This window comes from Nematolebias whitei, chromosome 7, assembly GCF_014905685.2.
Source record: "Nematolebias whitei isolate Nwh7 chromosome 7, NemWhi1, whole genome shotgun sequence".
NCBI lineage: Eukaryota > Metazoa > Chordata > Actinopteri > Cyprinodontiformes > Rivulidae > Nematolebias > Nematolebias whitei.
This window is the reverse complement of record NC_056504.1, coordinates 41,200,938-41,211,239: the sequence shown is the minus strand read 5'-3', so window position 1 is coordinate 41,211,239 and position 10,302 is coordinate 41,200,938. Positions and strand designations below refer to the sequence as shown.

General features: G+C 40.9%; 1 protein-coding gene across 1 annotated transcript; it reads right to left on the bottom strand.

Moving 5' to 3' along the window:
* Nucleotides 1–2,938: 2,938 nt before the first annotated feature.
* ip6k2b (inositol hexakisphosphate kinase 2b) lies at nt 2,939–7,811 on the bottom strand. Its single transcript, XM_037679554.1, has 5 exons — nt 7,390–7,811; nt 5,159–5,390; nt 4,885–5,045; nt 4,580–4,755; nt 2,939–4,491 (listed from the first exon to the last, which is right to left on the bottom strand). Exons 1-5 carry the CDS (start codon nt 7,601–7,603, stop codon nt 3,901–3,903), a joined length of 1,374 nt encoding a protein of 457 aa, XP_037535482.1. The 5' UTR covers nt 7,604–7,811; the 3' UTR covers nt 2,939–3,900.
* Between the last annotated feature and the right edge of the window lie 2,491 nt (nt 7,812–10,302).

Here is a 10,302-nt window from a genome sequence, read left to right as displayed (position 1 = left end):
TTCTGGCCGTACTTTCCATGAGCTTCAGCGGACTGACTCATGTTAGGTCTGAGGGGTTTACCAGCAATGCAAAGCTGATTAAACTGATTGTTTTTCAGTTTGTGCTCTTTAAAAGGTGCTTAACAAGTTTTTGTTGTTTCAGTTGCACCTTCTAATACTTCCTGCTTTTGTATTTTTACTATGGAACTATGAAGGAAGGTTTGTTAACATGCAAAGTTCATAATCTCAGCTGTTTTCTGATTCAACCCAGACCAGTCACCGGTGTCACAGCTGAATAGGAACTGGGCCAAAAGCCTCAACTAAACTGATTATTAATGAACTGTAACCACAATGACGCACACAGCAAGGTTTATGGTCCTTGCACTTCTGTGCTTTGCAAAAACAAAAGAAAAACTCTAAAGCTTATTACTGTACTTTGATTTTTTTTTCTTTTTACACACATTTTTGCTGTTTTATGGACCAGGCTCCAGAGGTTTGTTTGGCTTGAATTTTCAGATCATTGTTTTTATCAACATTTCTTTACATGTTACAGCCTCATGCATGAATTATATAAGGCATCAGATTCTTTCCAACACAGTTCACACATGCATCTATTTGCATCATTTTTGTGCTGCAAAACAAAAACAGAAATTGCCAAATTCATGAAAAAAAACATAAACAGAAACTTTAAAAGGCTTAGTAGATACACAGCACTTTGTGCCAATAGATTATGTAAAAAATATATATATATTTTTTTTGTCATATTGTCACTGTTTATTTACAGTTGGTAGAGCTGCTGCCTCCCAGCGAGAAGGTTGCTGGATCAAATCCTGGCTGAGGGCCTTTCTGGGTGGAGTTTACATGTTCTCTCCGTGCATGGGTGGGTTTTCTCCGGGGACGCCGGTTTCCCCCCACAAACCAAAAACATGCATGTTAGACTGATTGGTAACTATATTGTCCCTAGGTGTGAGTGAGAGAGTGAATGGTTGTTTGTCTCTGTGTGTGTCTTTATGTGTCCCTGTGATGAACTGGAGACCTGTCCAGGTTGTCCCCCGCCACTCGCACAGTGACTGCTGGACATGGGCACTACTGACCCCCGTGACCTGAACAGAAAGAAGCAAGTAAAAGACAATGGACGGATGAATTTTATATTTCCCATTTGCTCATGCATGTGGGTCATTTATGATTAATCTTATTTTTTTTTTACATTCCTCCATGTGCTTTTTACAGTACTGTATACATTCCTACTTTATTGTGCAATTAAAGAGGCTGTCTTTCAGGCAACCATAACAAGGAAATACAGAAATGCACTTGGGGAAATAAACAGCAAGGAAAAATGCAAGTAGGAAATGTCAAACCAGTAAATAAACAAAGTGCAATGATTTAACCTCAATATATTACTTTGTAAAAAAATAAAAATAAAAGAAGAATGAAATACAGTGGTGATTGTTTTATAGAAATTAAAAAGGAAAATGCTAAGAAAAATAATAAAAATCTGATACAACAGGAATTAAATAATAAAAAGTATATTTGGTATTTTATCTTCATTCTCATTTCAGCATTTATAGATTTAATACTTTATTTCTTAATTGAAGTGCTTCATATATTACCATCCTCTATGGAATCAGCTGTCAAGAGTTCGTCGTTCCTGTTAGTTTTATTTTTTCTAGTCTGAAAAACTTTCTGCTCAACACATCTTTACTTAACTCACCTGAGTCCTGAGACGGGCTGGAGACCCGTCCAGGGTGTCCCCCACCTCTCGCAGTGACTGCTGGGTATGGGCACCAGTGACCCTCGTGACCCAAAAAGGAAGCAGCGGGTAAAAGATAATGGATGGAAGGATCACCAGAGCAAAGTGCAGCTGACGAAGATGCAGGTAAACTATTTACTACTATTATTACTGGCTGAAAAGCATCGTAGAAGTTAAATCACTTTGAATCTTATTAGAAGCAAATAAGAACTGCAGCCTGTTCTTAGTTTGGCAGACAAACTTTTAGTTTTCCTTGTTTGAATTTGTTTTTCTCTCCTGCAAGTGTTCCAGCTTTGGCATGGCATTTATTCACGGTTGCTTCACAGCTTACAACGAAGCTTTAGGGCCACGCTATGACAAAAATAAATAAATAAATCACATTGCCACGCTAAGAAAAAATAAATTAAAAGCCATAAAATTACGAGAATAAAGTCGAATAAAGAACAAAGTCGTACGAGACGTTTTTTTTGTTTTAACGGCTCTCGTTTATTTTTCCACGAGTTGGATCCATGAAGCTACTAGTCAATCAATCCAGTGGGCGTGTCAGCAAATGACCAATCCGAAGCTAAATGCTCCTTACCTGCAGAGCTGTGCTGCAGCCCATCAGAGCTACCACTTTACTGTAAGCAGGTTCAAAGTCCTGATACTGGTAATAATCTGATGCTGATGTGCTCACAGATTAACGATCTTCTTATTTGTAAAACCAATACCACAGTATAATTTAACAAAATGCTCAACATTCATTTTACCAGTTAAAATGCAGTAACCCTGCTTTGTGTCGGAGTTCGGATATTACGACTCATTTAGCTTCAGATTGGTCATTTGCTGACACACTACTGGATTGATTGACAGGTCGCATCATGGATCTGACTCCTGGAAAAAAAAAAAAAAAAAAAAACGAGCTGCAAAAGGATTCGTACGACTTTATTCTTGTAATATTAAGACTTTATTCAACTTTATTCTCATAATACGACTTTATACTCGTAATTTTACGACTTTTATTTTAAGCGTGGCAATGTACTTTTTATTTTTTTTCTTAGCGTGGCCTTAAAGCTCCATCATGATACAAATACCTGCTCACGTTCCATTTAAATTTCCTCTTTTTTTATATTTCCTTACGGGTAACAACGCATTTGATTGTAAATGAACACAACACAGGAAGTTCTTTTTACCACAACAATTGCCTTTATTTTCCAAGACACATGTACGCAAAAATAAAAGTAAACCCAAAAAAAAAGAATAGCATCAGAAGGACAAAACATAAAAGTGGTAATATGGAATGTGCTCCTTTCCATTTTAAAACACAATTCGTTTTAATAAATAGTCTTTGTAGCTAGTGTTTTCGTCACGTATCCTTTTTAAAAAGTCAGGAATGATGAAGCTCAGATGAGACAATAAAAATAATAAATCCCCAAAAAGCATTCTCCTTTCCAAAATTTGTTTTAGGTAAAAAAAAGGCCAAGAGGAAAAAAATAAGATGGAAAAACGTCAAATCCCTTCTTCTAGACCTAAATAATATTCCACCAAAAAGTATAAATCCAAGTGCCTGGTGGACACACAAACGAGGGTCAATACAAAAAAACCCCGTTATTTTCAGACGACTAATTTGTCACTTGCTACGAGGCTGCTGACCCAGCCAGCCACGGTCAGCTTGTTCAGGTAACTAGTCAAACTTCCCCAAAAACTGCTCCGTGCTGATGGGGACAGAAAATCTCAAGTTCGTTAAAAAAATGTCTTATCGCAGGTAAAGCACCACAAAAGTCTCCTAACAAAGTACAGCTTAACATTTTTCAGTCTCACTTTCTCTCTCAGAGAGAACTTAATACAGATGCTTTTACCAAAGGAGGAGAGTCCTACGTTACAGGAGGCCCTGTGCTCGGTTGAAGACATTTGTCTCATGCAACACTGCTCCTTCCAAGTAAAACAAAAACAAAGTCTCAAAAAGAGAAAAGTGCAAGGGAGGGCACCGGCAGCCCTATCCTTCGGCAGGTAAGCGAGAGTGCAGGATCGACCACGCAGACTCCCCCCATCCCCTAACAAGGAGGTGTCTGGGGTTTCCACCAAGCAGACCCCCATGTAGGTATATAACACCAGGGGGGTTATGGCAGGGTTTGAACTCACTGAGCTACGCCCACGCGTGAAATTTAGACCAAACTGGCTCCAGCGCAGCCTCAGTCAGTGCCACGATCCTCCAGCTCCGAGATGATAGTGATCAAGTTCTGGAGGCCGAAGATGAAGCCGCTGTCCTGGCCTTCGTGCACCACGCTGTCTTCCCCGTAGTGCCGACAGGTGGTGTGAGCAAAGTCAATCATGCGCACGTCCACCTCAGGGCTGCTGGCCTCTCCGGTGCCGTGGGACGGACGACCGTTGCCGCTTTTACTGCTCCCTACGGCCACACCGGCGGTGGCACTTGTAGAAGAATGAGAGAAACCAAAGGCTCCTTCGTCCTCCTCCTCTTCATCAGAAGGCTCATCTTCATCACCTTCTTCTCCACCTTTATGCCTAGGCCTGGTGGGAGTCCTGGGAGGGTCGCCATCGTAGAGGATGAGCAGTGAGCTGGAATAGAAGCGGTAAGACTCGCAGGCCTCCAGGGCAGCTTGCATCTCCCGGAGCCTGCGCAGCACCGGAGACAGCAACTCGTGACGCAGGCGACGGCCGTCGTGAAAGAACTGGTAAAGAGCCTCCTTGAAGCCTGCAAGGGTTAGCTTACGCCCATGGTACTTGTTCATAAACATGAGCTGTCCAGAGTCTGGCTGGTACACCTGAAGGGAACATGCATGAGCACAAACCAATAAGATTGTGGCTGTACTTGAAGGTTAAACGTGTGCATAAAACAGAAACCGTATTTACCTGCATGCCACAAAGTCGCACTCCAATAGAAGCCGATGTGCTCTGCTGACACTTGCGAATCTGGTTGGCTTTCTTCTCCTCTGAAGCATCATCACCATGCTGACGAGTTCCCATCTTTAAGTCTAACACACACGGCACTCTGTAGCACCACGTCAGGTTTTCCAAAAGAATAAATTCTGTGAGGGGGGAGGAGTCAAGGATCGTACCACAAAAGACAGAGACATATGCACAACATTTACCCTACAGCTGATACTTAAGATACGCAGAGCTCATCACTGCATACGTGACATTCGTTGAAAGGATACTGTATTGGTTACGATGCTTTGCATTCTCCTTCATCCTCTGCAAGTGCTGCTGATGACATTTCAGACTCCAGGGGTTGTGTTTGATCTGTGGCACCACGTTGCCTTTCTCCAAGCTGAAGTACAGAACCTCAGCCTGCTGCTGCACCTCATCACGATTATAACTGCAAAGGTGACAATGTGAAAACAAAAAAATCTGTAATTAAAGAGCTTCAAAGAAAGTAAGTCTCTTTTTTTTTCTATGAAAGCACAAAAGTGCTCAAGCAAGCATACTTACCTCACAAGCTTGTCTTCCTTTCGGCTGTTGCGAGCTCGGTCTTTGCTATATTTGTCATTCTCAAGAAGCAAAGAGGACTGCTTCTTGTTGCTCCACTTCAGCATCTTGCTTTTGGGTTCGCAGTCTGCCGAGGGGTCTTTGTTTTCCAAGTCCACAGAATCACTGTGAAGGGGGTAGGCGATGAGGCACAAGTTCCCTTCTTCATCTTCTTCAAAACTGACGGACACGACTCCTAAGAGAGGAGGCCAAAATGATATTAGTTAAATATTACTAAATAAATATCAACCTGTCAAACAAAATGTTACATGTTACTGACACGTTCATACAAACAGCATGCTTGTACGTCTATGCTATACAAACTGAACACATCATCATATCAAAACTGAAGACTTAATAATATTCATAAAAAATATTGAATAATGATAAGTAAACAAGACTAACTATACTAAACCCTGATTTGTGTTTAACTGAGTGGGACATTTTTATGTATAAATCAAACATTTATATAATAAATTACACTAACACTTGAAATGCAGTATTAAACCATCCACAACAAAGGCTTTGCATTGTACAAATACATACATAAAATGGCTAAAATAGATATATTCGGTAACAAACCATTTAGTTGATGTATTTCATGCTTTGGATTCTTAGATTATTTGAATAGAATGCATTTCCTCACAGGCGAACCACACAACAGATATTGTCAAAGAATTTCTGAAATCATTTGGATAATCAAAACATTTAGCTACAGTGCTGCAATGTTTATTTGTGTCATGTATATCTCCTCCATCCCCTAATGAAACTCTCTACAAGGATTTGTGCACTGCAGGTCCTTGTGCAGAGTGGGGGGAGGTGTTGCACTGAGAATAAACATGGCAGCTGCAGTGGCTTTCATATAAAGCAGAAAGAGGAAGGAGATTCAATTCAAAAATACTTTATTAATCCCAGAGGGAAATTATATAAATGTGCATATATAAATATATAGATGTGTGGTCCCCCAAAATATAAAATAAATAAGATCCCGATAGGGTTCTGATATTACAAGAGACCGCAGATCAACATTACTGGGAACTTTATAACAGGTCTGACTATAAAGGGAAGAATAAAAAGACCAGCTTTATTTTGTTTTACACGAAGATCAAGTATTTCATTTCTTCCGTTGAGGCCGAGCTGATGTCGTGCTCTGACACCATCACCTTCTTCCTGCTGGAAGCCCCACCTATATGAAACTTGTCCTGTGGGCCTGTCTGTCCTGTCCACTCACAGCTGCACTGTCATCATACCATGAGACGGAGTGTGGGAAACGTATGCGTCACTCTCTTACCTAACTCAGTGGGAAGGCTAAAGAAACTGTGATAAGATATCGCAATAAAGATTTGTTTTACAACCAAATGGCATCAACTGCTTTTACTGAAAAGACCTACAGTTGTAGATTATTATTTAGATAATATGAACCTATCCAAAGATGATTATTCTGAACCCCAAAGAATGTCCAATCCAACTTTCACATCTGAACCTTGAAGTCATCCCAGGCAGGGCAGGTAAAGTCAAGATTTGTTAATGTTTTACGTTTCTTAAAAATACATTTTGGCAGCGTTTTTGCATAACCAAAGACTTCACAGTGTCTGGTGAACACTCCTAACACCCAGAAGTCTACAATCCAAATCCCACGCCTCATTCAGGGTCTTTTAATAGTCTCATCCTGCATAACCCAGGAGTCAGGTACCAAGTCATGAGCCAAGAGCCGCCCAGAGACCGTCTGTATTCGCATGCACTTGGTGTTATTGTCAGTGGGCCAGAATGTGAGCCTTGTGGCCTGCACTCAACCAGGAAACACTACACTCCAGTTAAAAAGCCCGTGTGCGTAGTCAAAAACGTGCGTTTGTGGAAATGAGCTGGAATCAGACCTGAAAATCTTCTCAAATGTCTTGTGAGTTAACTCTCCCCCTCTGAAACCGTAGTAGCTGCTTTTAAAAGCTTCAGACAGCTCTACGCATCCTCCAGGCTCGCCTTCCAGGTATTTAACTCCCCCACTCACCCCCCTAAAGACGACTTGTGCCTGCCAGCATCTTAAAATGACTGATGCGTATTATGAGGCCACTTAAAACAAGAAATGTAACCATCTTTAAACGTGTCTTACGGACACAATGTTCCCTCCAAACCAATTAGATATACACATTTTGCTACAGCTAGCATGTTAGCTCCCCTGCATTAGCATGGCTGCATACCTTTATACTGAGGGGTGAATTTCCTCATATCTGGAGGCAGGTTCTTGTAGAACTGGTGCTCTCGTGGGATGAGGGGTTTGCATATAGTTTGTTCTCCGAATCGCAGCACGCAGGAGTGGCCCCCCACCTGGTGCACGAAGGGCTCAAGCATCACCCCTTTCCCTGAGTAAGGAGTCCCGTCCACCTGCATCAGAGCTTCTAGAGCGGGACTCATCCTCACCCCGCATCGGACGGCTGAGCTGTGGGGACCCACGTCGCAATGGAGGCTATCCGCTCGGCTACTTCCTTGGCTCCCTATCCTCGAAGCTGGTCCCGGTCGTCTCACAGGGGGGCGCTGCTGCTCACCTGTTCGACCGAAGCGGCGAAAAACAAAGAGGCTCGAACGGGAGAAGCGAAACCAGCCACGAAATCCTTTATTCCGCTTTTGGAGGACAAATTACAAAGCTCCTCTGCTGTGGTATATGCTCATCGTGTATTTTATGTTTGAATTAGTGGTTATTAATCAACTGTTATAGCTGCCGAAGCGTTTTAATCAACATAGAGCTACGTCCTTATCGTCGATGGGCTGTTAGCAAAACTGACGACAGAAAAGCTCCTCGCGCAGGAAAAACAGCAGAGCGGCAAGAGAAACCCCGCCCCTACTTTGGTAATAACCAATCACAGAGCCGCAGCTGTCGCTGGGTGGAGTCAAGTCACCCAGGAGAGGATGAAGCACATCAAGCAGACAAAGAGAAAAAACAGAGGGGGATGGGAGGACAAGAAATAAATAAATAAAATAAAAAAGACCAAAACACAACAATAACAGACATTTTTAAAGCCTATAATGATTGTTTAGGTTTCAGTTTAATGCCTCGGCTTGGATTTTATTCGTAAATTCTTTAAATATCGTGTAAATAAAGGTTGAATGAATGAAAATAAAATACAATTGTAAGAAGACTGGCTGTGGAAACTGTTCTTAAATTATTTTGGTTTACACTTTTGAAATCTTGTTTTTTTGCGCCTATGGGTCTCGTCAACTGTGAAAAATATACTGGTCACAAGCATGCATTAAATATATTTGGTGTTATATTTCAGATGTTTGTTCTTGCTGAATAAACCTGAAAGTTGCACCTCATCAGGGACACTAAAGGTCAGAAATTAGTTAAGTAATAACCCAACACTGCGTTCACATCATACTGGATAAATCCTTTAGATGGGAAAGAGTCCCTTGTTTACAGCTCCCATGCCATCAGATAAGCGAGCTGGATCTGGTCATGTGAGGGTTTAACTGTGGATTGCCAACAAAATATCATCCGTTTAGTAAAAAAAGTTTTTATCACTGATACTAATATTTCCAACTTAGATGAACAAGCGGCATAAGGCCACATTCAGACTGAAAATAGGACAGCATACAAAGAAAACCACAGCACGACAGAGAATACAGAACATCCACTCCTGGTGTCAAACAGGCACTATTCTAAGAAAGAACATTAATATACAATAATTATCATCATAATGTGAAGTAAAAACATTTTCCAAAAAGCTTTGCTGGCACCTTCTTGTGGACATATGTAAAACAGCCTATTTCCTTTGCTCTTCAGCTGGGGTGGGCAACATTTTGTTTTCAGTGGGCCAAACGAGTTATTTATAGCAATCAAAGGGTGATAGACTGAATTGGAAAATACATTTTCTTAAAGGCAGAGAATCAGGAAGACATTTCCAAGCTTTTAATAGTTATAGAATAGTTAGCATGCATAGTAAAATTATGTCTCCACAACATCCTCTAGGAATTTAAGGCATACTTTTTCTAAATGTCTCTTGCGACTATAGGGGTTGAACGACTAAATATTTTTAAAAGTCAACTTCAACATGACAAAAGTCGAGTCGATATCAAGTAGTCGGTGTGATGTCATAAGAACTCAAGACGCTATTCACAAAAAAAGTAATTTATTATTTACCAAAAAAAGAACAACAAAAAATTGGGAGCGTATATTTATGCTCCTACCATTTATCATATATACAGGAAAACCAAACCTGTTATTAAGCAGCAAAAGTTAGTTTTATTGTGTTTAATCCACTAAATAAAATAAACCACTGCGGCGGTGGTGGCAGTGGTGGATTCTCCACTGGTGGTGGTGCGCCCCCCTGTTTTTATTTAATTTAATTAAAATTAAATTAAAATAAAAACAGGTGGTGGATCCACCACGGGCGGTTGAACCAGAAGAGTCATCTTTAGTGAAATACTTCCACACTGTTGATGAATTTCTACCTGTTTGGCAAGACTTGGCCTGCTCCTCGCCTTCCATCTGCTTGGAAAAATCCGTTTTGTAGCCAGTGGCTCGGCACTGATCACGTGACATGTGACACAATCACTGACTCGACGTGAAATGAAAAAACTTGTGAGATGCCCTAGAATTCACGAGTCGTCTAGTCGATCCAACCCCTACTTGTGACAACATACTCTTAGCTTAAACTATGCTAAAACTGTTCTATGTTTGCTATTTTGAGTCTTTAAGTTTCAGTCTAATTCCGGAAACACAAACAATGACACCAGGCAACCCCAAAACAAACAAACAAACAAAAAAAAATCCACTTTTGGCCTATCTTAATTTGTAAGTTTTACAAGTATTTGTTTTGGTTTTATTTAGAAATCCTTAAATATCGTTGTTAAAATTTTGGTTTTCATCAACGTATCTTAAAGTTGTTTTCCTTTTAAATTAAGGATTTTGGGGCCAGATGGAGATTTCCAAGAGACACTTTTGGCCCTTTGGCCATATGTTGCTTGTGAGTTGTAAATTGCCCCCAGGTGTGAGTGAGAATGACTCGTCATCTCATTTGTCCCTGTGATGGACTTGTGACCTGTCCAGGGTGTGCCCCACCTCTTGCACAACGACTGCTGGATATAGGCACCAGTGACCCCTGCAAACCGTCCAT